This window comes from Musca autumnalis, unplaced genomic scaffold, assembly GCF_047663935.1.
Source record: "Musca autumnalis isolate F117 unplaced genomic scaffold, ASM4766393v1 scaffold_2, whole genome shotgun sequence".
Taxonomy (NCBI): Eukaryota; Metazoa; Arthropoda; class Insecta; order Diptera; family Muscidae; genus Musca; species Musca autumnalis.
In genome coordinates, this window is record NW_027411755.1 from 176,046,444 (window position 1) to 176,073,426 (window position 26,983).

The 26,983-nt window shown below is 36.7% G+C and overlaps 1 protein-coding gene across 1 annotated transcript; it reads right to left on the reverse strand.

The window, feature by feature from the left end:
- On the reverse strand, positions 1-26,744 carry firl (firelighter). Its single transcript, XM_073966164.1, has 6 exons — positions 26,512-26,744; positions 14,286-14,553; positions 1,253-1,409; positions 1,023-1,177; positions 413-773; positions 1-349 (listed from the first exon to the last, which is right to left on the reverse strand). The coding sequence occupies exons 2-6, from the start codon at positions 14,312-14,314 to the stop codon at positions 92-94; spliced, it is 960 nt and encodes a 319-aa protein (XP_073822265.1). The 5' UTR covers positions 14,315-14,553; positions 26,512-26,744; the 3' UTR covers positions 1-91.
- Between the last annotated feature and the right edge of the window lie 239 nt (positions 26,745-26,983).

Here is a 26,983-nt window from a genome sequence, read left to right on the forward strand (position 1 = left end):
TTTCTTACACAAGTATAAAATATTTATTAAAATATCTCTTTAAATATTTTACAAAAATGAAAAAATATCCAATAAAGTTGAAACTTACAAATTATTTATAACCTATTACACAATTCATATAGTCGAATAATAAAAGTCCAGCCGTATAGGGTAGTAGGCGGGTCCAATTATTTAAATGCAACATACATGGAGGCAATGCTAAATTTGTGACATCCGAACGATGGGCTTCAATAATTTTCTCCGCCACATATTTGGGATCCAACATGGCCAGCATTGAGGGAAATCGGGAATTGACACTTTCACACAGCCCCGTGTCAACGGCATATGGATAGATAACGGTGAATTTTATCTGCACGAAAAAGCATAAGTAATTTTTCGGAAAATTGTGAAAATGTCTGATTCCCATACTTACCAAATTCTTATAGGGTCCAAAATGCATTTCATTGTGTAGAGCTTCCATCATACCACGTACGGCAAATTTCGATGCACAATATGGCACCAAATTGGGCATACCAACCATACCGCACATAGAGGAAACGGCAATAATGTGTCCACGATTTTGTTCCTTCATGTGTGGGAGGAATGCTTCCAGTGTCCAAAAGTGGGCAAAAACATTGATTTCAAAAGTTCGTCGAATATTTTCCACGCTTTGCTTTTCCAATGGTTTTGTGGGCATTATACCGGCATTATTCACCAGCACCGAAACCGGACCAACCTCGCGTTTTATTTTATCGGCTAATTGTAGTATGGCGTCTCGATCAGTTACATCACAGCTGGGGAGAAAAAAAGACCGGGAGGAAAATTTGAATTTTGTTTTAAAATTCAGAATCAGAACTATAATCGTGGATTTTTGAGGGATATTTAAAAAAATATTTTTTAAGGGACCTTCAGAACCATAATTTTTGAATATTTGTTCTGTTCCAGAAATTAAATTTATTTTTTAAAAATTTGAAAAGTTTTACAAGTAATTTTTTACGGGAACACAACTTATATTAAACAACTTTCGTGCATTTATAACTTACATGTAACTGTGAACCACACCCCTGTTCAAGGCTTTGGCTTTTTTCATTGTCTCTTCATTGTTCTTCTCATTTATATCCACACAGATAACGGTACTATATTGGCTAACATATTGTAGGGTAAGTTCACGACCAATGCCATGGCCAGATCCTGTAATCTGAAAGATTGGAAAATGGATTACAATAACAGATGTCTCAGATTTGCTACCAAATTATATATGTACTTATCTTACCAAGACAATTTCACCGCTAACATCTTTCAATTGTTTTCCGATGATCTTCTCTACACCTGCCTTAAATATTTCCAGGGTCATTTGAACAATAAGTACAATAAAATCAAATAGATCTTGGATAATATCAAAGATACGTTTTAAGGCGGGATTTGTCGTCCTGAAAGAAAGTAAAGCATATTAGAAGTAAGTTTCAAGTAGAGAGGTTCTTGCATATTTCTGTGGAAACCTTTTTTGTAAGGTATTCATGTTAGATTATTTATAGAAAGCCCTTTGAATTCTTCTGTTTATAGAAAACCTTTTGAAGTCGGCAGCATATAGAAGACTTTTGGAGGTCTTCTGTCTACAGGAAACACTCTGAGGTTTGCTGTCTATAGAAAACCTTTTGAGGTCTTTTGTCTGTTGAAACCACTGTGATGTCTTATGTCTATAAAATACCTTCAGAGATCATCTGTCTATAGACAGAAGACCTCAAAAGTCTTCTGTCTATAGAATACTTCTAGAGGTCTTCTGTCTATAAAAGGCCCTATGAAGTCTTCAGTCTATATAAAACCTTTTGAACTCTGCTCCCTATAGAGGACCTTTCGAGGTCTTCTGTCTTCCATAGAAGACCTTTATAAAAGGCATTTTGACTCCTGCCGTGTATAGAATACCCCCTGAGCTCTCCTATCTATAGGTCTTAGACATTAGAGGGTTTTCTGTAAACAAACGCCCCCAGAACACCTTATAAGCTCCTCTTTAGGCAGAGTACTTCAAAATGCCAAATATAAACAGAAGACCTCAAAGGGTTTCCTAAAAGCAGAAGGTTTTCTATGGAAAGAAATCCTCAAATGGTCTTCTATGGACAGAAGATCTCCAAAGGTGTTCCATAGACAGAATACCTCAAAATAATTTCTGCAGACAGATGACGCCAAAAGGTCTTCTATAGACAGAAGGCCTCAAGGGGTCTTCTACAGATAGAAGACCTCAAAAAGTCTTCTATAGGCCGAATACCTTAAAAGGTCTTCTGTAGGCGAAGACCGCAGTAGTGCGATTCTCTAACTCATTTTTTTGAATTACCGACAATTGTCGGTAAAATTAAAATGCTTATAATTTCGGTAATTACCGATGTTTTTCGGTAAGTTAGCAACGAATAAAAAACAGTCGTAAAGCTCTACCAATACCAAGAGTGTTGTCAACTTTTATTTGTACTTTTAATTCATAATTTTGCGTTTTAATTTTACCGATTTTTGTCGGTAACTAAAAAAATGTGTTAGAGAATTGCAGAAGGTACTCTTTAGACAGAAGACCTCAGAAGGTGTTCTTAAGACAGAAGACCTCAAAAGGTCTTTTTTAGAGAGAAGACCTCCGAAGGTCTTTTATAGACAAAGAAATTCTCAGAAATTCTTCTATAAACGAAGATTTCAGAAGGTATTCTATAGACGAATACCTCAGAATGTCTTCTTCAGACAAAATACACCAGAAAGGGTTTCTATTAAAAGAAGACCTCAATAGGTCTTCTATAGACAGAAGACCACAGAAGGTATTCTATAGACGAAGACCTCGGAAGGTCTTCATTAGACAACAGATCTCAAAACGTCTTTTTTAGACAGAAGACCTCCGAAGGTCTTTTATAGGTGAAGACCTCAGAAGTTCTTCTATAATCGAAGACCTCACAAGGTCTTCTTTAGACAGAAGACCTTACAAGATCTTCTATAGAGAGAAGACCTCAGAAGTGTTTCTTTCATTGGGCAGAAGACCTCAGAGGGATTACTATAGATGAATACCTCAGAAGGTCTTCTTTAGGCAAAGACCTTACAAGATCCTTAGAAGTTTTTCTTTAGACCTTTGAAGGTCGGAATGTTTTCTGTAGACAAAAAACCTCCTTATGTCGTTTATAGACAAAATACCTCAAAAGGTGTTCTTTAGACAGACGACCTCAGAAAGTCTTTTAGAGACGAAGATCTCAGTAGGTCTGAATGTCTTCTGTAGACAGAAGACCTCTTTATGTCTTCTAGTGTCAAAAGACCTCAAAAGGTGTTTTTTAGACAAAAGACCTCAGAAGGTCGTCTATAGACGAATACATCAAAATGTCTTCTATAGACGAAGACCTCAGAAGGTTTTCTTTAGACAGAAGACCTCAGAAGGACTTCTTTAGACAGAAGACCATAGAGGGTCTTCTATACACCGAAGACTTCAAAGCGTCTTCGATAGGTAGATGACCTCAGAAGTCTTCGTCTATAAAAGTCCTTCTGAGATCTCTGTCAATAGAAAGAACACCTTCTGAGATTTTCGTCTATAGAAGACCGTCCGTGGTCTATAGACGACTGTCTATGGACAACTTTTTGAGGTTTTCTGTCTATATAAGACCTTCTGAGGTCTTCTGTCTATATTAAACGTTTTTGGGGCCTTCTGTCTATAGGAAACCCTTTGAGTTCTTCTACCCATAAGAGACCTTTCTAGGTTTTCTGTCTAAAGAAAATCTTTTCCTATGTCTAAAGCTCCTATGTCTAAAGAGAAGCTTTTGAGGCCTTCTGTCCATAGAAGACATTTTAAGGGTTGCTGTCTATAGAAGACCCTTTGAGATATTCTTTCTTAGTATACCTTATTATATCTTCTGTCTATAGAAAACCTTTTCAGATCTTATGCCTAAGAACACATTTTTAGTTTTTATACCCTACACCACTATGTGGGGAGGGTATTATAAGTTGGTTTTGGCCAAAAAGTTTGTAACGCATCGAAATAATGTTCGCAGACCCATACTTATATATACCAAAATGAATGTAAGTCAATCTGGCTATGTTTGATCGTATCATCACAAAATGTTGGGTGTTGATGGGGGTACCGGAGGGGAAGAAGCCCATTGATTTTGGTGATGATCGGATAAAATTTGGGGGTCGAAATGGGAAAAAACTTATTTGGAGGAAAAGTTAATGTTTTTTCTAAAGTGAATATTTCAGCTTCTGTAAAGGGTATACCAAAAGCAAAACCTGACAATGAAAGTAGAAAATATCGCCTTTCTAACGGTGTAAAGTAGGTTGTCGTCGATGGTCAAACAACGAAGATATCACAATAGTCGCAAATAAAACCCAACTTTTCATTTTTGCGATTTTAGTTATAATGACGAATATCACAGCTTCCAAAAGCAAAGCATGGCTATGAAAGTAGAAAATCCCATCTTTACAATGATGTAAAGTAGGTTGGTGTAGGTGGCCAAATAACGGAGATATCGCAAAATTCGGTACTACATCCCTTTTTTTTTGAAATCGCGCTACAGGTCGCAATTTTGATCGGAACGTCACGAAATTTTGGTGGTTAATGGGGGTCCATAGAGGAAGAAGCCTATTCATGGGTCGGAACGGAAAAAACTTATGTGGAGAACATTCAACGTTTTATTCATATGCTAATATCCCCGTTTCTAATAGGCGAACTCCAAAAGAAAAGCCCGTCAATGGTAGAAGATAAGATTTCCTTTACATTGTTGCAAAGTAGGTTGGCGTAGGTGGTCAAGCAACGGAGATAAGGCAAAAGTCGGTAATGCATCCCATTTTTTGTAATCACGCTACAGGTCGCAATTTTGATAGGATCGTCATTTTGAAATGTTGGTGGTAAATAGGGCTCCCAGAGAGGAAGAAGCATATTGAGTTTGGTGATGGTCGGATAATATTCCAGAGTCGGAATGGGCAAAAAACTTATGTGGACAAAAATTCAAAGTTTTATTCTTATGCGAATATCTCCGCTTTTAGTAGTCGTATTCCAAAAGGAAAGCCCGTCAATGGGTGATTAAAATATCACCATTATTAGGATGCAAAATAGGCTGGCGCACATCCCAATTTCCCATTTTTTATTTGCATTGTACTGACGAGTATCTAAGCTTTGGTTGGATGCGTTTCAACAATGAAGACATTCTGAGCTTTAAAATGTCCCCAATAGCGTTACCAAAATTGGTGAAATGCTTGTGATGTTGAAAAAGACGATGGAATTTTATTTCCATGTCCGATATTTATGCTTCTGGTGGACATATTCCAGGGAGAGAGATTGGTAATGAAACTAAACCATCTGAGCTTTAAATAAATACAAAATGTGGTCTTTATAGTAAAATATCAGAGTTATTGCAAAAGGCGCTAAGCTATCACAATTTTAATATTTTGAAGTTTTTACTTTAATGACAAATACCTCTGTTTCTATTTGGTGTATTAAAGACATGTAAAATGCTAATCCAGAAGACTATCAAAGCTTTCAATCAATACCAAGTAGATGTGAAGAGTAGTAAAATATATAATTAAATATTAATTATTTTGGTTCAGTTCGCCTTAAGCCATCTGTTATAAAAGCTAGATAGATGAAAACTATAGTATCTCCCTAGTGTGTAGGGTATCACATAGTCGGCCCCGTCCCGACTATAGCCTTTGCTCACTTGTTATAAGTAGTTTTATGTAAAAGTTTTCCACATCCGACGAAGGATTAGTGTAAATTCTTAGGGTGGTTCTATCCTGGTGAACCATTAAAACATGCTAATATTTTGACATTTTTTTATAAAGCGAGCAAAAAGCACGGTTATAACTAGACAGCGAAGTCCTATGCAAATGCATATATGGTTAGGATGTCGTAGAGAAAATCTGATAAGACAGAAACTCGTTTTATTACAAAATAAAACGAATTAGGCCCAGAAATTTTTGCATATTTTGCATATTTTGACATATTTTTACATATATGCATAAAATGAGCATATGCAAATATCCCACCGAAATGGCTGAAATTTGGTATTAAGTCTTCGTTAGGGGTATGCAACTTTACAACTGAAATCTGTCCGCATAGGTCCACGTCTTCATATAGCCCCCATAGAATGGTACCCCCGGATTTCTGATATTTTGAAGGTTGTGCCTTCAATATCCCTCCGAAATACCTGAAATTTGGTATTAAGTCTTCGTTGGGGGTAAAAAACTTTCCACTTAAAATTTGTCGGTTTAGGTTGAGGCCTTCATATAGCCCCCATAGAACGATACCTCCCGATTTTCGGTATTTTGAAGGTTGTGGCTGTGGTTGTACATTTCTCTATTTTATTGACTTGTCTGAAGATAATTTTTAACAGAAACATTTTAAACACAAACATTTTTGTACCTATTATTGAAATATTTGTTGCATAAGAAAATATGTAAAATGCATAAATTTTGCATTTACAAAATTTGACATGAATCAGACCAAAATTAGGGGTTGCATAAAATTCCGCTGTCTAGTTATAACGCATATGTGAAACATGTTAGATATTGAACATTTCGGATACTATATACTCTATTTGTCCATAAATATATAATTTACAATCCCTCTCCTGTCGTTAGATATGACGGCATTTGTACGTAAAAATTGGTTGGTTCCTTTCAGATGAACCGGAGTGTACATAGAAAATGGGTTATATTGGTCCACATCTTCATGTCGCCCTCATAGAATGTTACCTCCCGATTTGTGGTGTTTTAAAGGTTATGTCCTTAATATCCCACTGAAATGGATGTAATTTGGTATTCGGTCTTTGTTGGGGGTAAATAACTTTCCACCATAAATTTTTCGGCATATGTCCACGTCTTAATATAGCTCCCATAGAACGGTCCCCCTCGGTTTTCGGTATTTTGAAGTTTTCAGAGTCATTATCAAACCGAAATGGCTACAATTTGCTATTTAGTTTTCATTGGGTGTGTAGAATATTCCCGAAGAAAAATTAGCAGTACAGGCCCAACCTCCGCATTTTTGGTATTGTGAAGGTTGTGACCTCAATATTCCACCGAAGTGGCTGAAATTTAATATTCAGTCTTCGTTTCAAAATGTTGAAGGTAGTATAGGTCCAATATCGCACCGAAATGGCCAAGTTATCCAATTTGGATCTTGATATTTTAGAATCCCAATTGGTAGAAAACCTCCACGCAGAAATTATCATTATAAAGCGATTTTCATCAGTTAAGATATTCTGCTCCTCCCAGGAATGAACCTTAACGGAGAGGAGGAGCTTCGTACTTTCATAAATGAAAGGAAACTAAGTTAAGTTCGGTCGGAACGAACATTTTATACCCTCCACCATGAACTGTAAATAAGAACAAATTTACAGTTCATGGTGGAGGGCATAAAAAGTTCGGTTCGACCGAACTTAACGCCGTTCTTACTTGTTTTTGCAACAGGTTGTTGAACCTCCCCTAAAAAAGTTCAAAAATTTTCGCTAAAATTGTACGCGCGATATCTCTTGAACGGAGCAACCGATTTTCTTCAAACTTTAGATTTCGTAATATTTTGTTCGAACTTAGTTTACATATGTATGTATATTTGTAAATGAGCAATATTGGCCCATTTCTTAGGGTAAAGCAGAGCACTCACCCAGTCAGCATTTTTTGAAAATTTTAATCAAATTCGAGTCTTTATTGATCCGACTGCACGATTAAAAAGCTAGAATATGAGCTCATTTTCTGATCATAAATGACTCCTTTGTCGGTAGGAAAACATAACCTCAGGCGACTCTTCTAAACAAATCGCAAATGAGTCTTTTTCGAGTCGTATTTCAATCATTTATTGGTGTTTTGTTGATTAATTTCGGACCCTTTTTCGAGTCTTTTTAGAGTCATGTTTATAATCATTTATGCGTCTTTAGGGAGTCTTTTTGTTAGACGAAATAAATTAAAAAAATTGTCTTTTTATTCTTCTTTGTTCCTTTTCTTTGTTTTATAGTCTTTTCTGCTTTGTTATGTCTTTTAATTATCCTTTATGTTGCTTGGTGGTTAGTATACTGCTTCTTCATTTCACTTGGCAAAACCTGTTGTGTTGTGTTTGTCTGTACCTTTAATATTATACGTTACATTTATATCAAAATTTTGTAGAAAGTGTATATGAGAATTTTATTTTTTTATTTATAAATAATTACAACCAAATAAAAATAAAACAAAACAATCAGTTTGTAATCACCTAACTGTTCAAAATATGATCAGAGTATACATAATTATAATCACTTTTCAAACACCTGTATGACCCTTTTTTGATTAAGCATTTTTCAATCTTCCAGATGATCAAAATGTGACAATAAATAACAAAAAATTGTCACATTTTAAACACCTCAATGATTTATTTGTGATTGCTACACATTTGTTGTTGTATTTTAAATTGAACTCTTTTTAATCATTACAGGGAGTCACTTTCGAGTCCCTTTCTGATCACACAAGCGACTTAATCAATTTTTGATCACCAAAAGGACTCTAAAAAGACTCCTCAATGTGATTTTTGAAAAAACAGTCTTCTAAATGCTATCTGGGCACCTATCAGTCTGCCCGACAGCATTTGTGATAGTATGTGTAAATTTTCGACAATTTGAGAATGTATGTGTGAGTTTATTTTAAAATTGTCAATAAACAATTTTGAAAAACAGAAAATGTTTGTGTAGGAACACAAAAAACGTAGAATTCATTCGCTTTTGGAGGAGAAATTCAAGATTTTTAGACTTGACTGATGGTTCAGGCTACACACTTGTCAGTCACACATACAGAAGACGGCACAGACTGATAAATGAGTGGGTGCCTTTACAACTCTCTCACAAAAGTTCAACAATTTTGTTTAAGTTCAGTTTAGGGTCTGCTCGAGGATCCTTTAGAAATTTGTACCGAAACTAGTCCTAGTTGTCCTGTTTACAGCGACATTATGGTTCTCCGTGGGCAAGTCCATGCTTCCTTACATAATGGTCCCAAAGCTCTAAATTATACGGTGGGCAAATGTAATGATTGGTGGATGCGATATAAATCGAAAGTAAGGACTTCCAAAATGGACCATGTCGGTCCGTCCAATCCTTCAGGTACCTCCTCCACAACGCTTTTAAGATTTTATCCAAATTCATATTTTTTTGTCGGCAAGTTCTTACGCCCAAAAAGGGTCACAAAATTCTGAAAACACTTATGCCATGTTCAGACCAGCATTTGAATCACGTTGTTCGTTCTCATAATTATGTACACGAATTAACCCGTTCATACGACATGGTACACAATTCATAGCAACATGATTCATATTTTCATATTTTTTATTTACTGAATTTAAAGAAAGTTTCAGCCAAAAGACGAGTAAAATTAGTTGATATAAACTGAAAAAATATTTGTCCTTCTTTCAGATATCTATTTAATATTAAATAATATTATTTTCATTCATCTTTTCTATTTTTTCTCACAATTTTGGTGTTTTCAGCACATTTTTTAATTTTTCTATTTTCAAAATTATCGAGAGAGATACCTGCCAAAACAACTTTTTGGTATACAGACTTTCAGGCAGGCATTTGATTTTTGTTTCTAAATTTGTACGCGAATTTAAAAAGATGGACAAGAAATGCAGCTGTAGTAAAAGAGAAGAGAAAATTTGCTATGATTTGAATGCATACTAGTCGTTAAACCGTTTACTTTTCATTCACGCTATAAAGTATATCTAAAAATATTTGGGTTTTTAATAAATTTTTAAATTGTATATTTTTTCTGTCATAATTAATTTATTTCGATAAATTCTCTCATTTGTTAGAGATGGGACATATTTTATCGTCGTTCTGAGAGTAATTTAAATTGAACAATGTTTAAAAATCGTTGTTCGTTCTCAAAATTTTGTATAGGAAATGAAGTAATTATATCGTAATTTGGGGTCGAACAACGAATAGAGAGCGAATTAGCGTCAGTCTGAACAAGGCATTAGGGTGTTTGGGAAAAAGGATTTTGGTTGTGTAGCCGGTATTCGATCCTTCCATAAATGAAATTTTCAATTCAAAGCCGACTGATATTTTTTGCTTTTTTAGCTTTGTTTCTTTAAGTTTTACCAATTTTACCATTTTTAACTCGGAAAGCGTTGCTTAACCCCAAAAAGTAGTAAAACATGCGTTTCTTTTACTACTTTCTGCTCGACAAATTTCGTGGTGTAAAAAGTGGAAAGTCTGTCAAACTGCTGATTTGACATTATGTGTGTTCGTTTACTCAAAATTTGTACGAATTGTTACTGGATGTTGTTCGTTTACTCTACAGTACAATGCAAAAGACCTTAGTCGTTTACAAGAAGTTACTGGACTTGTACAAATTTGTACAAATTATTGAGTAAACGAACACACCTATTTATTTGACAATTAAGACAAAAGAAGAAAAAAAAAACGCAAAAAATTATACCAGTGAAATAAAAAACAGTGAAATTTTTTTGTTTGTTGTTACTTTTTAAAGCAGTCATGTTTGTTTTTTTTTGACATTGTTGCCGGATCTACTATTTCTCCGGTCCTTTACTTTTGTGCAAAACTTGTTACGTGAGAGCAATTTTGACAGTTCTCTCTTTTGCTACTTTTACTATTAAAAAGTAAAGGAACAAAGCTTATATGTTTAGGTTCCGATAGAAGGATTTTGTATGGGTCACTCCTTCGGGTACCTCCCCCACCAAAGCTCATTATTGTTTGCTAAAATTGTGTGCACGATAACTCTCGAAGACCGTAACCGATTTGGTCCATACTTTGCACATCGTAAAATTTCAAGTTCGAACATGAACTCAATCGGTCCACTCCTACGGGTACCTCCCACACAAAATTTCGGAAAGTTCAGTTTAGGACCTGCTATCGAATAGCTTTAATTTTTGTTGTACCAACTTGAATTCACCGACTCCCATACGACGGTACAAGTTTCATCGGGGGTAAGTCCATACATCCTGAGAAAATAGCCTGAAAGGCGCAAAAAACCCCTATGACACCGTGTGTAGTGGTTGGAGCGCAACATAACTCTCGAACGGATCTGCCGATTCGGTCTAAAATTTGGCGTTCATAATATTTTGTCCAAACTTAGTTTAATTTCGGAGATTGAGACCATATCGGTTGTGCTCACGATAATTCTTGAAGGTAGTGACCGATTTTGTCCATACTTTTCGTATCGTAATATATCTACGGGACATAGATCAGATTCGAAAAAGTACTTCCCACACAAAATTTGTGAAGAGTGCAGTTTAAGGCCTGCTCTCAAATAGTTTTGCTTTTTTTGTACCAATTTGTATTCGCTTTCCTCATTACGACGGTACATGTTTTTTCAGTGGCAAGTCCTTACTTCTTGAGGTAATAGCCCAAAAGCTCCAGAAAAACCTTCCGACACCAACTAAACTGGGTAGTACGTAAGATAACCATCGAAGGAAGAAACCGATTTGATCTAAACGTTGCACATCGTATTATATATACGTCGTATTGTGTGTTATTTCGTTTCTTTAGGTCCGAGGCTGAGGGTATATCTCTGTCGGCCAAGCCGTCTGATACTTTTTTCTAGACGAAATTTTAAGTAAAGACACATATTTCGGACAAAAAAATCATTGTTATGAGAGAACTGTCCATGTACGAGGGCGGTTCGGAAACTTCTTAGCCTATCAATGAAAGAGAATAGTTAGTTTTTCAAAAATATTTTTATTTTTCAATATAATCTCCTGAAACTTCAATACAGTTAGTCCAACGCTTTTCTAGCAATTCTATCCCTTGATTAAAATAGTTTTCCTCAAGGTCTTCAAAATAGTGGTTTACAACAATTGCATCTTCATTTGAGGTAAAACGCTTGCCAGCAAGGAATTTTTTAGATTTGGGAACAAGTAAAAGTCTCCGGGAGCTAAATCAGGAGAATAAGGTGGGTGGTCAAGCAACTCGTACTTTAATTCGTTGATTTTAGCCATTGTTAAAGCACTCTTGTGCGCTGGTGCGTTGTCTTGATGAAAAATTATTTTTTTTGTTGTAAGCCAGGACGTTTTTCTCGAATTTGTACATTTAATTGATCCAAAAGGTTGCAATAGTACTCTGAATTTATTGTTTTACCCTTTTGCAGATAGTCAATCAATAAAATACCTTTGAAGTCCCAAAAAGCCGTTGCTATAACCTTACCAGCCGATTGAATTGTTTTTGCCTTCTTTGGGGCACTTCCTCCAGCTTCAGTCCATTGTTTGGATTGTTCTTTTTCTCTGGAGTATAGTGGAGGATCCATGTCTCATTAACAGTTATGAAACGACGCTTAAAATCCATTTTATTTCGCTTAAAACGACCCAAACAAGCTTGAGAAATGTTCACTCTTATGCGTTTTTGATCGACTGTTAACAAATGTGGCACCCATCTTGCAGAAAGCTTTTTCATCTGTAGTTCTTCATGCAAAATTAAATGGACTCGATCATTTGAGATGCCCATGATATTAGCAATTTCACGCACTTTTATTCGTCGATCATTTAATACCATATCATGCACTTTGGCAACAATTTCTGTTGTTGTTGCTGTTTTGGACGTCCACTACGTGGTTCATCTTCAATGTTTGTACGACCACGTTTAAATTCAGCAACCCAATTTTTTAATGTTGCATATGAAGGAGCACTTTCATCTAACACATTCACCATATCATTATGAATTTCTTGTCTCGATAAACCTTTTTTATGTAAATATTTAATGACAGCACGCATTTCTAATTTTTCCATTGTAAAAAAATTGCGGATGCGTCTTTTTTGAACACCTGTTTCTATATGAAGGAGTTGCCAGATCGAAACAAAATTTAACATGTGTTCATAACAGAGATGGAAGTTTCCAAAACATTTAACTTTTTTCTGTTTATACCGCGCTTTTTGTGCTAGGCTAAGAAGTTTCCGAACTGCCCTCGTATGTATCTTTATTTACATAATTGTTTGAGGTAGTTCATGATAGACCGAGCTTTCTACACCCTCCACCATAATATGGAGGGTATAATTAAATTTGTCAATCCATTTGTAACACATCGAAATATTCATCGGAGTTTATAGGGTCTCTCTATGTATATTCTTGATCCGTCCGTCTGTTGAAATCAAGATACAGCTCGCAATTTTTAAGATAAAGCTTTGTAATTTGGTATAGAAGTTTCTATTATTCCTAGAGTGTTTGATATTGCAAATGGGCTATATCGGTCCACGTTTTGATATAGCCCCCCATAGAACGGTACCGGCCGATTTTCTGTATTTTTAAGGACTTAGCCTCACACAAAAATTGCTGAAGCTTGGTATTTAGTCTTCGTTGGGTATATAAAACTTTCCCCCATAAATTTGTTGGTATAGGTCCACGCCTTCATATAGCCCCCATAGAACGGTAGCTCCCGATGCTCGGCATTTTGAAGGTTGTGGCTACAATTATCCATCGAAACTTGTTGAAATTTGGTATTTGGTCTTCATTTGGGGTACTAAATTTTCCATATGAAATTTGTCGGTAATGGTCCACGCCTTCATATAGCCCCCTGGAACGTACCTCCCGATTTTATTCTTCAGAAATGACTGAAATTTGGTATTTAGTCTTCGTATCAAACTTTCCCCCAGAAACTAGTCGGTACAGGTCCACGATTTTCGGTATTTTAAAGGTTTTAGCCTCATTACTACACAGAAATTGCTGAAATTTGGTATTTGGTCTTAATTTGGAGTATTAAACGTTCCATATAAAGGTCCACGCCTTTATATAGCCCACATAGAACTGTACCACCAGATTTTCGGTATTTTGAAGGTTGTGTAGTCTAATGTTGGAGGTAAAAGCCTTTCTGACTGAAATTCGTCGGTATAGGTCCACGTTTCGATAACTTGGTATTTAGTCTTCTTCATAAACGAAAGGACACTAATTGTTCCATTTTACTTCACTACAACTCGTCGTGGAGGGTGTAACAAGTTCGGCCTGGCCGAACTTAACGCCGTTCTTACTCGTTTCCATGATATAACCTATACCCGACTATTGCCCTTTTATATTGCACGTCACGTCGTGCTTGCCGTACAAGTTCGAATAAATATTATAGAATATTAAATTCGTCAAATTTTATTTATTTGCTGATTTCATTGATAAAACCAGCTTAAATAATTTATTCAAATATAGGACACCCAGCCTTTGGGCATGACATATTCATAAGACTATCTTTCTTTTAATCTAAACCATAAATTAATGTTGAAACTATCACAAAATGGATTAATTGAATTGATAATTGAAAGTTTGTTTAAACCATTTTTCACGGTTAGGTTTTTTTGTAAAGTTTAATTTTTTTCGATTTTTTATGCAAATTAATTTCGTACTTACCCTGCTGGCTTGATGACTTGGTCAGCCATAATAAAAAAAATATATTTTATTGCTGTTGTTTTGCTTCACTTATGTAGGTATGTATTGGAAAAACTAAATGCACTTGAATGGTTGTTGTTGTTGTTGACGTTTTTGCTTTGGACTTGTAAAGCTTCCTTTTTTCTTGCAAAACAAACACTTCCGCTAGACGAATACTGGACAACTGAAATACTGCCACAAAAAATATTGTGAGGTGTGCGACCTAACTCTCTCTTGCCGTTCCCGTTCTCTGTAAAGAAACAAGAAATGAAAGGAAAAATAAAATGAAAATAAAAATGATTTTATCTTTCTCAAATAACCAAAGGGGCAACAATAATGCGCGAAAACCGAAAACAAGTTGCACGTTGCAAGCAAGACTGCCGGCAATACTTGCACTTTCGTTTGCAACACAAATTGCAATAGTTGGGGTAGTTGTAGTTGTTGTTGTTTGCTTGCTGGCTTTACGGTTATTGGTAACCAACCATGTTATGCGGTAATGCGGCCAGATGTCTATGCCACTATTTTGCAGCAAAAAAAAAAAACATTGAATAATTTTATTGCCGAGTGCAACAAAATAAATGTGACAATGACTCTGAATAGTGATGATGCAAGGTGTCCATAAATGGAAATACATATATAATAAAAAACAAAACGTTAAGTCCAGCCGGGCCGAACTTTTTATACACTCCACCATAAAATATTCTGAACTAAAACGGAATAATTATATTCTTTCCTGTGGTAAAAAAGGTAAAAAAGCATAAAAAATGTATTCAATCGCTAGGGAACCTTATATGGGGCTATATCAAAGTGAAAATCGGCCGGTACAGTTATATAGGAGACTATACCTAAACATGGACCTATGTTGACGGTTTTTAGTGGAGATATTTTGTGACCACTGAAAAACCCAAACGTGAAATTACAGGTAGTTCGGTCAAAAAATGTAGATAAAATCCACAAAATACCGAAAATCGGAAGGTTCCGTTATAAAGGGGCTATACCTAAACATGGACCTATGTTGACCGTTTTTGGTGGAGATGTTTTGTGATTACTAGGAACCTCAACTGTCAAATTACAGGTAGTTCGATCAAAAATTTTAGCTAAAATCCTCAAAATTCCGAAAATCTGGAGGTGTTCGCTATATGGGGGCTATAACAAAACATGGACCTATGTTCACGGTTTTTAGTGGATATACTTTGACCACTGGGAACCCCAAACCTGAAATTACAGATTGTTCGGTCAAAAAATGTAGTTAAAATCCACAAAATACGGAAAATCGGGGCTATACCAAAAAGTGTTCCGATATAGCACATCTTCGAGCTTGACCTGCCTATGGATAAATGACGCTCGGGTACAAAATATAGCTCAATTATTGCGAACGCTAGAGTGATTACAACAGATGGACAGACAGGCAGACAGACGGACATGGCTAGATCGTCTTAGATCTGATCAAGAATATACATATATACTTTATATGGTCGCAAGTGATTAGTTCGATGTGTTACAAACAGAAAAACAAACTTAATATACCCTCCATACTATGGTGGAGGGTATAACAAGCTTTTGTTTCCTCTGACAACACGTTATACCTAATTACAGCGATACTTAGTCGAGAATTTTACAAAGTAGTCTCGAAATAAATAAAACTGGGTAATACCGGATCATGGGGGCTAGACTAAAACCTGGATATATATACACCGACGTAGTCAGGGGGAACTCGGTGGATCCGAGACACCCAAGTGGTAATTAAACCCTCAGCATTTATGCTAACGCACTTTCATCCGGGCAAAATGTGCCTCATAGAATAATGGTTTTAGACCCAAGTATCTTTGGACGAAATGTCTTTCAGGCTATTTGGAGTCGATTTAGCAATGTCCGTCCGTCTGTCTGTCTGGCTGGCTGGAGCGCACGATAACTCTTGAACGGATCAACCGATTCGGTCCAAAATTTGGCTTTCGTAATATTTTGTCCAAGCTTAGTTTAAGTTCGAAGATCAGTTAAATCGGTCCACTCCTTCCGGTACCTCCCCTACAAAAGTTCGAAAATGTTCGGAAAATTTGAGCGTACGATAACTCTTGAAGGGATTAACCGATTTGGTTCATCGTGAAATGTCTACCAGACTTAGATGAGGATCCAATATGGACTCAATCGTTTCACTCCCTCGGGTACCTCCCACACAAAATTTCGGATAAGTTCAGTTTAGGACCTGCTCTCGGATAGCTTTGATTTTTGTTGTAACAACTTGCATTCACCGGCCCCCATACGACGTTACAAGATTTCTCAGAAAATAGCCCGAAGGGTGCAAAAATCCCCTATGACACCGTGTGCAGTGGTTGCACCAGTGGTTGGTGCGCACGACAACTCTCGAACGGATCTGCCACTTCCGTTCAAAATTTGGCTTTCGTAATGTTTTTTCCAAAATTAGTTTAAGTACGAAGATGGGTTTTATCGGTCCACTCCTTCATTTACCTCCCACACAAAATTCCTGATAAGTTCACTTTAAGACTTGCTCTAGAATCTCTTTGATTTTTATTGAAGCAACTTGCATTCGCTGCCTCAATTACGACTGAAAAAGTTTTTTCAGGGGCAAGTCCATACTTTTAAGAAAACAGCCCGAAAGTTGTAAAAACCCCTATGGCATCAGTGGCTAGAGAGCACGATAATTCTCGAACTGATGAACCGATCTGAAAAGATCCTAAATATTTACATTCGATCTGTCCGTAGATGGAAGTTTCAATTCACATATGCTGAGGGTATATCTCTGTCGGCAAAGCCGAATGACACTTTTTTACTTGTTTTTTAGACATTTTTGTATATTTGACTAACAAAACATCAAATTTTGTCCGTTGGATATTGAGGTAACAACCTTCGAAATACCGAAAATCGCGGGTGCAGTTCCCTGGAAGACGTGAAGACTTAGACCTACAAAAACAAATTTCAGATGGAAAGTTTTATACCGAAAACTAATACTAAATACCAAATTGCAGCCGTTAGTGTTGTATATTGAGGCCACAACCTACAAAATACCGAAAATCTGGAGGTACCGTTTTGTGGGGGTTATATGAAGAAGTGGACGTCAGTATAGGGACACATTACAGGTGGAAAGTTGTACACCCAACGAAGACTTAATATAAAATGTCTGTAATTTCGGTTGAATATTGAGGACACAATCTCCAAAATACCGAAAATCGGGAGGTGCAGTTCTCTGGGGGCCATATGAATACATGAAGATATACCGACAAATTTCTTAATGTTACTTACCTCCAACGAAGACCAAATACCAAATTTGAGCCATTTCGGTGGGATATTGTAATCTCACAACCTTTAAAATACTGTTGTTTCAGCCATTTCGGTTGGATATTGAGGCCTTCGAAATACCAAAAATCAGGGGTGCAATTTTCTGAGTACATGAAGATATACCCGTGCAAAGTTTTATACCACCACCGAAGACGAAATACCAAATTTCAGCCATTTCGGTGGGATATAACCGAAAATCAGAAGGTACCGTTCTATTGGGGCTATGTAAAGAAAGTTTTCTACCGCCAACGAAGACTAAATACAAAATTTCAGCTATTTCGATGGGATATAAAGGACGCAACCTTTAAAATACCGAAAATTGGGAGTTACCGTTGTATGGAGGCTATACCAAAACGTAGACCAAAGGATATCGAAGACTACATGGCGAATACTAAATACAAAATTTCAGACATTTCGGTTGAATAATTCAAAATACCGAAATTCGGGGTTGCCACTCTGTGGGGGCTATATGAACAACAACCTTTAAAATACCGAATATCGTGAGTTACCGTTCTATGGCGGGCTATATAAAAACGTGGACATATACTTACAAAATTCTGGTGGAAAGTTTTGTGCTGCCAACGAAGACTAATTGCCAAATTTCAGCTATTTTTGTAGGATAATGATATTGAGGCCACAACCTTCAAACTACCTCCCGATTTTCGGTACTTTGAGGTTGTTGCTAAATTTTTTACCGAACTAGCTGTTATTTGACATTTGAGGTTCCCAGTGGCCACAAAAGTTATCCATTACGAATTGTCAACATAGGTCCATTGTTTTATATATACCCCATATTACGGTACATCCCGATTTTCGGTATTTTGAGAATGTTTGCTATATTTTTTCACCGAACTACCGGTTCCCTGTGGTCAAAAAAACTTCTCCATCAAAATTGTTGACATAGGTCCATTTTTATACCCTCAGCATTTATGCTAACGAGGGTATATACATACACTTTCATACGGGCAAAATGTGCCTCATCGAAATAATGGTTTTAGACCCCAAGTATGTTTGGACGAAATGTCTTTCAGATTATTTGGAGTCGATTTAGCAATGTCCGTCCGTCTGTCTGTCTGGCTGGTGCGCACGATAACTCTCGAACGGATGAACCGATTTGGTCCAAAATTTGGCTTTCGCAATATTTTGTCCAAGCTTAGTTTAAGTTCGAAGATGGGTTATATCGGTCCACTCCTTCCGGTACCACCCCCACAAAAGTTTGAAAATGTGCGGAAAATTTGTGCGCACGATAACTCTTGAAGGGAGTAACCGATTTGGACCATACTTTGCACATCGTGAAATTTCTACCAAACTTAGATGAAGTTCCAATATAGACTCAATCGGTCCACGCTTTCGCGTAGCTCCCACACAAAAATTCGGAAAAGTTCAGTTTAGGACCTGCTCTCGAATCGTTTTGATTTTTGTTGTAACAACTTGTATTCACGGCCCCCATCCGGCGGTACAAGTTTCATCAGGGGCAAAACCATACTTCCTGAGAAAATAGCCTGAAAGTTTCAAAAAAAAACCTATGACACCGTGTGTAGTGGTTGGAGCGCAAGATAACTCTCGAACGGATCAGACGATTCGATCCAAAATTTGGCCTTCATAATATTTTGTCCAAACTTAGTTTAAGTTCGAAGATAAGCCATATCGGTTCACTCCTTCCCCCACAAAAGTTGAAAAATGTTCGGAAAATTTGTGCGCACTATAACTCTTGCAGGGAAGGTATAGATTAGGCTTCAATATGGACTATATTTGCCCATTCCTTCGGGTACGTCCCACACAAAATTTCGAATATGTTCACTTTAAGACCTGCTCTCCGATCACTTTGATTTTTGTTGAAGCAATTTGCATTCGTTGTCTCAATTAAAACGTTAAAGGTTTTTTCAGTGGGAAGTCCATACTGATTGGGAAAAACTTCTATGGCACCATATGTAGTAGCTGGAGAACACAATAACTCTCGAACTCATAAACCGATTTGGTCCAAAATTTGGTCTTCGTCATATTTTGTCCAAACTTAGTTTAACTTCTAAATTGGCCCATATCGGTCTTTTCTTTAGGATACCTCCTCCACAAAAGTTCAACATTTGTGTCAATGTGCAGTATAGGGTCTGTTCGAAGATCCTTTGGAAATTTATACCGACGATGTTCTTTGTGGTCCTGTTTAAAGCCATATTATGTTTTCCGTGGACAAGTCCATGCTTCCACATGTTATAAGATGACCCACAGAAATAACTAGTGGGCTCGATATCTATCGCAAAGATATGACTCTCAAAATAAGATCCACTTCCGTAATGCACTATGTCGGCCCACTCTCTCTTCTGCAAAACTTTTGAACTTTAATCCTAATCCAAGTTCAAATATCCAAAAAGTCCCACAAAATTCCGAAAAGACCCTAAATACATTCGATCTGTCCGTAGATGATAGTTCCAATTCACATAGGCTGAGGGTATATCTCTGTCGGCAAAGCCGAATGATACTTTTTTTTTTGTTTGATTGATTTTTCGTGATTTTTGAACAAATTTTCTTTTGCGATGAACATTTCTCACCTGGGGGGTATGTTTGTATTTGGGGTTCTGAGAATCCGCAAGTAATTGAAGAGAGGCCATTACATCCAGAAAAAAATCACTGTTTGGTGCGCTATTTTGTCCGAAGGTGTGATTGGACCTTACTTCTTCGAAAACGAGGATGGAACGACTGTCAATTCGCACGTTATGGTCACATATGATGCCTGCTATTGAAGAATACGGTTTGGAGAATATGTGGTTTCAACAAGACAGTGCCACATGCCACACAACTCGAGCGAATATCACTTTATAGCAAAATACATTTCCTAGCCGCGTAATTTCTTGTCGCCACCAAATTCATGCGATTTGACACCTTTAAGGCGTGGGTATATAAGAAGCCTCGCCTGTTTGCCTTGATTTCTTGCTTCATTGCTGACATAATAAAAATAAAGAAGGCCGAGCAAATTTCGAACTGTGTTGCCCTTTTCTTTTTTATTATTTTATCAGAAGAAAGCAAGGCAAGCAGGCGAGGCAGCTTATGTACCTAGACCTTTAGACTTTTTTATTGGGCAGATAAACCTTCAACTCTTGACACTTAAAAGCCAATATTCGTCAAGTTGTGGCTGAGATACCGCCCAATATGTGTCAAAAAGTGATCGAAAATTACCTCAAAAGAATCAATGCTTGCAACAGTTCGCGTGGAGGTCATTTAAATGATATAGTTTTTCGCACATAATGTCAGCGTTCAAACTTTATAATAAAAACAAGTAAAAAAGTATCAGTCGGCTTTGCCGACAGTGATATACCCTCAGCATGGGCAAATTGAAACACTTTTTTCACAAAAAACTTATGTTGTTAGGGGGTTTCAAAATTTTGGTCGTATGAACCGACAAAAATGTTGATTAGGATTAAAGTTCAAAATTTTTGCGGAAAAGGTACTTAAAGGAATGGACCGACATAGACCATGGGGGTGCCATAGGGGGTTTTTACACCCTTCGGGCTGTTTTCTCAAGAAGTATGGACTTGCTTTTACCATCGTAATTGAGGCAGCGAATGTAAGTTGCTTCAACAAAAATCAAAGTGATTCAATAGCAGGTCTTAAAGTGAACTTATCCAAAATTTTGTGTGGGATGTACGGGATGGAGTGGACAAATATAGTCCATATTCGAACCTGATCTATATCTGGTAGATATTATGAGAATGTGTAAAGTATGGACCAAATCGGTCACTCCCTTCAAGAGTTATCGTGCGCACAATTTTTCCAAATATTTTTGAACTTTTGTGGGGTAGGTACCTGAAGGAGTGGACCGATATGGCTTATCTACGAACTTAAACTAAGTTTGGAAACAATATTACGAAGGCCAAATTTTGGCCGGAATCGGCATTTCTGTTCGAGAATTATCTTGCGCTTCCACCCATAAACATGGTGCCATAGGGTTTGTTTTTCAACTTTCAGGCTATTTTTCAGGAAGTATGGACTTGCCCCTAAGGAAACTTGTACCTTCGTATAGGGGACAGTGAATACAAGATGTTACAACAAAAACCAAGGCGATTCGTGAGCAGGTCCTAAACTGAACTTTTCCGAAATTTTGTGTGGGAGGTACTCGAAGGAGTTTACCGATTGAGTCCATATTGGAACCTCATCTAAGTCTGGTAGAAATTTCATAATGTGCAAAGTAATGCCCAAATCGGTAACTTCCTTCAAGAGTTATCGTACGCACAAATTTTCCGAACATTTTCGAACTTTTGTGGGGGAGGCACCGGAAGGAGTGGACCGATATAATCCATCTTTGAACTTGAACTAAGTTTGGACAAAATATTACGAAAGCCAAATTTTGGACCGAATCGGCAGATCCGTTCGAGGGTTATTTTGCGCTCCAACCATTACACACGGTGTCATAGGGTTTTTTGTAACTTTCAGGCTATTTCCTCAGGAAGTATGGACTTGCCCCTAATGAAACTTACAGCGTCGTATAGAGGACAGCGAATACAACTTACGTAAACAAAAATCAAAGCGATTCGAGACCAGGTCCTAAACTGAACTTTTCCGAAATTTTGTGTGGGAGGTACCCGAAGGAGTGGACCGATTGAGTCCATATTGAAACCTCATCTAAGTTTGGTAGAAATTAAACGATGTGCAAAGTATGGACCAAATCGGTTATTCCTTACAAGAGTTATCGTGCGCACATGTTTTGCGACAATTTTTGAACATTTGTGGGGGAGGTACCTGAAGGAGTGGACCTATATGGCCGATCTTCGAACTTAAATCGAATCTGGACAAAATAATTCGATACCCAAAATTTAAACCGAATCGATTGATCCGTTCGAGAGTTATCGTGCGCACCAGCCACCCAGACAGACAGACGGACAGACAGACAGACGGACGGACATTGCTAGATCTACTCAAAATTGTCTGAAACGGATATCGTACAAACATACTTGGGGTCTAAAACCATTATTTCGATGAGGCACATTTTTGGTCGTATCAAAGTGTAAATACCCTCTTTAGCCTAAAGGCTGAGGGTATAAAAAGAAATATCACGAAAAAATATATATATTTTATATTTTACTTTTGAAACCACGAAATGGATAACCCTTTACTTTAGAAAATCTTTTTTTATCTTAAACAAGTAAAAAAAGTTAGGTATACCCTCAAATTTTCATAGAATTATCGCATAAACCCTTAACCGCACTTAAGCAAAAATGTTGATAATTTGTGTGTGGTACCCTAAGGAATGGACCGATTGGGCCCAATTTTGAACATAAACTAAGTTTGGACCAAATCGGTTGCTCGGTTTATGAGATATTGCGCTTACCATTTTAGCGAATTTTTTGTTTGTTTTGTTTTTTGTTGAAGTTCAATCTCATTTTCGATTGTTTGAGTAGAGTATTCCCCCATTGGCTCAACTTCATTTATTACCCTCTATTACAGAGAGTAATGTTTTTCAAAATGAACTGACATGCAAAGTGTGGACCAACGCAGTATACCGTTCGGGAGTTGTCGTGCGCACCAGCTACTACACATGCTGGCCGTAGGGTTTTTTGCAGTTTTCGGGTTATTTTCTCTAATGTTAGTTTTTCCTTACATATTCGTTAGAAGGGACATTCGTTCGAATACATTCGAACATATCAATACTGTTTCTGCCGAATCTTAAATTGACAAATAGCAAAGTTAGAAAGTTTCGTCGGTTTTTCTTTTTTTGCACGAGTATATTCTGGACGGAATTCTTCCACGTGAGAATATTTTTAAGCCTTCAAAATATGTGAAAATTATGGGGCAATACAAATCGAAAGGACTACATGCAATAAAAACTATAAGCAATTCACGACCAAGTTTCAAACTGGATGTAAGCCAACATTTTAGTGTGCTTAGCCTCAAAAGGAAACCCCCAGTTGTAAAGCTCAGTAAAAGTCATGTTTCATGATTTTTTTTTTCGAGAAAACTACGTAACTTTTTGGCAGATTTTTTTCTTCATCTGAAAGAGAAACCTTGTTCTTATATTTTTGTTGCCGATTTCGAGAAAAACGCAGTTTATATGCTACATACAAAATAAAATAAATTGTTCCCATCCAACGCTCATACTGAGGCAATATTGTTCCGATCGACTTAAAAATTTGACCACATATTCTATGCTACTTATACTTTTTTCTGAAATTTATAAGTAGGGCTCACCCCTTAAATTAAAATTCAGCGCTCACATTTTGGCGGACAGATCCGGTTAATTGAATGTCTATATCTAAAGCCCTCATTGAGTATATAATTAATCCTAGAAGAAAGATTTGCCGTTTATCAGACTTCTGAGTTATAGCGGGATGAATCTGTTGTTAACCAACAACGAATTTATGATGCCTAATTCAGAAGTGTAACCATCCGAATTTGATATATAGTTAATAGGTTATGCGACATTTACCGAAATACATAAACATATGGTTTTTTGAGAAAGTAACGGGTAAAACTGTTAAAGGACAATGGAAACGTGACAATATCGATTTCTTGGATATGGCAAACCTACATATAATTTTTGTAGAAAATTTAATTTTGTTTTACTTTTTGAGTTCAAGAACAAAAAGGACATGGAAGAACCTGAGCTAGAAGCACAGCATATTTGACAGTAAGGTTCCTCATTCCATTTAACTGCAAACATGTCATACAAAAATGATGAAACAGAGATATAAAAATATTTTCTCAATGATTGATGGGGGTCAATCAAAAAAATCATTACGTCATGACTCAGAAATTTCAGCTATGGGATCCTTTGGGGTTGGCTTTCATTGCCAAAAGGAATTTTCCTCCCCCAGATCTTAACTTCCATTTTGAGTCACAGGATATTCAGTAAGATTTCCCATAGAGACCACAATGTTTTTCATAAAAGACAAGGATGTCTTCTCATAAAAAACAAGATGAGAATACCAATACACCTTTGTGACAAGACCAGTAAGACTTCTGACGAAAGAGGTTAAAGGTCCAATCTTAATTCGATTATCATAGAACTTTACTATTTTTTGCAAAAATGTAACGAATCAATTGGATCAACAAAATAGGGATGAATAGATAACACTTCAAAGGATAGTTAATATCCTGTGAAGTGTCCTTTAACTTAGTATAATATATAATTTGCATATATATTTTCTTATACCTTTCTTTTAAAATAAATAATGAATTTTAAAAAATGTTCCTATTTCCAAATTTAATGTTATATTTCTATTTCTATATGGAAAAAAATTTGCCCGGAGTCGGAGTCGAGTTATTTTTTTCGACTCAGACTCCGACTCCAGCAAAATTGAAACCCTGATTAGAAGATCCAAAGTTTTGACCAAATTTGTTAACCCGTTCAAGAAAGTGTATCGTGCATACCATTTTAGTGACATTTTCTTAAATTTTGGGGGAAGTACTGGAAGTTGTGGACCGGCATTGACCATCTTCGAACTGAAACTAAGCTTGAACAAAATATGTCGAAGGCCAAATTTCCGACCAAATCTGTTGACCAGTTCGAGTGCTATAGTGCGCTCCAGCCACTACACATGGGGCCATAGTGATTTTTACAACTTTCAGGAAGTATTTACTTGCTCCTGAAAAAACTTTTACCATCGTACCCCTTTAGTGAATGCAAGTTGAATTTATCCGAAATTTTGTGTGGGAGGTACCCGAAGGAGTGGACAAATATAGTCCATATTCGAACCTGATCTATACCAGGTAGATATGTACATTAGGATGTGTAAATCGGTCACTACCTTCAAGAGTTATCGTGCGCACAATTTTTCCGAACATTTTTGAACTTTTTTGGGGGATGTACCTGAAGCAGTGGTCCGATATGGCTTATCTTCGAACTTAAACTAAGTTGGGATAAAATATTACGAAGGCCAAATGTTGGACCAAATCGACAGATCCGTTCGAGAGTTATCTTGCGCTCCAACAACTACACACGGTGTCATATGCGTTTTTAAAAACTTTCAGGCTATTTTGTCAGGAAATATGGGCTTGCCCCTGATGAAACTTATACCATCGTATGGGGGCAGTGAATACAAGTTGTTACAACAAAAATCAAAAGGATTCGAGAGGAGGTCTTAAACTGCACTTTTCCGAAATTTTGTGTGGGAAGTTTACGAAGGAGTGGACCTATATTGTCCATATTGGAACTTTATCTATGTTTCGTAGAAATATTACGATGTCCAAAGTTATGACCAATTCGGTTACTCCCTTCGAGAGTTATCGTGCCCATAATTTTTGCGAAATTTTTGAACTTTTGTGGGGGAGGTACGTGAAGGGGTGGACCGATAGGGCCATCTTCGAACTTGAACTAAGTTTGGACAAAATATTACGAATGCTAAATTTTGCACCCGGTTGGTTTGCTACGTTCGAGAGTTATCGTGCGCTCCAGCCAGCCAGAAAGACGGACGGACGGCCAAACTGTTTGAAACGCATTTCGTCCAAACATACTTGGGGTCTAAAACCATTATTTCGATGAAGCACATTTTGCCCGTATGAAAGTGTATATACGTTAGCATAAATGCGAGGGTATAAAAATATACCTTTTTGAGAAAAAAAAAAAAATATTCAAAAATATTCTTTTTAACACAACACTTTTGTCTGGTATCCTTCACTATCATTTACACAAACATTTAATGGCCGGAAAAAAACACGCAATGCGGAAGAGTTTTGTTTCTTTAATTTGCAACACAAGTTGTACAACTTTTATGGGTGTATGTACAAACGTAGCTATCATTTGTGCCACAAACATAAATAATACGGCGGCAGCAACAACAAACTAAAAGTTAAAACAGCAAAAGGCGACGACCATTCTTCATTCATTCTCGCACAACAATTGCATTTTGTTAAATGTTGCCAACAATTTGCAACCATGCAACACAATTGGATTAGGAAAGGAATATAGTTTTTTTCATTTTCTTACATTTATTTTGCAACTAAAACTACACTTTACTCAAATTCCAAAATTACACGATTTTCAAAATTTAAATTAAACGAAAAACACATTACACCGTCTGCCAAAGTTCGTTCGTTCAGTCCGATGCGCGTTACAATTTCAAATATCCAACCGTGTCGTTCCGTTATCCAACCCCAACTGTTTTCAGTCGAAAGCAGTTGCGAACAAGTCGATGGGGGCATCTTGCAAACAACGACTGCATTGTTCGTTCGGCCTTTGCAAATAGGAGATTTTGGAATTGTTGATAAGCTTGTTTGCTTTTGTGTAGACATGGATGTTTATATCTTCCATCTTATGCGTCATATAGTAGTGCATACATACATATGTATGTACACATGTAATTTTAGTGTAAAAATAAACAAAACACCCAACAATAATTTCTAAATTACTTTATTACACTGATTTAAGAAAAAAAATGATTTTTTTCTTTATAGACAAT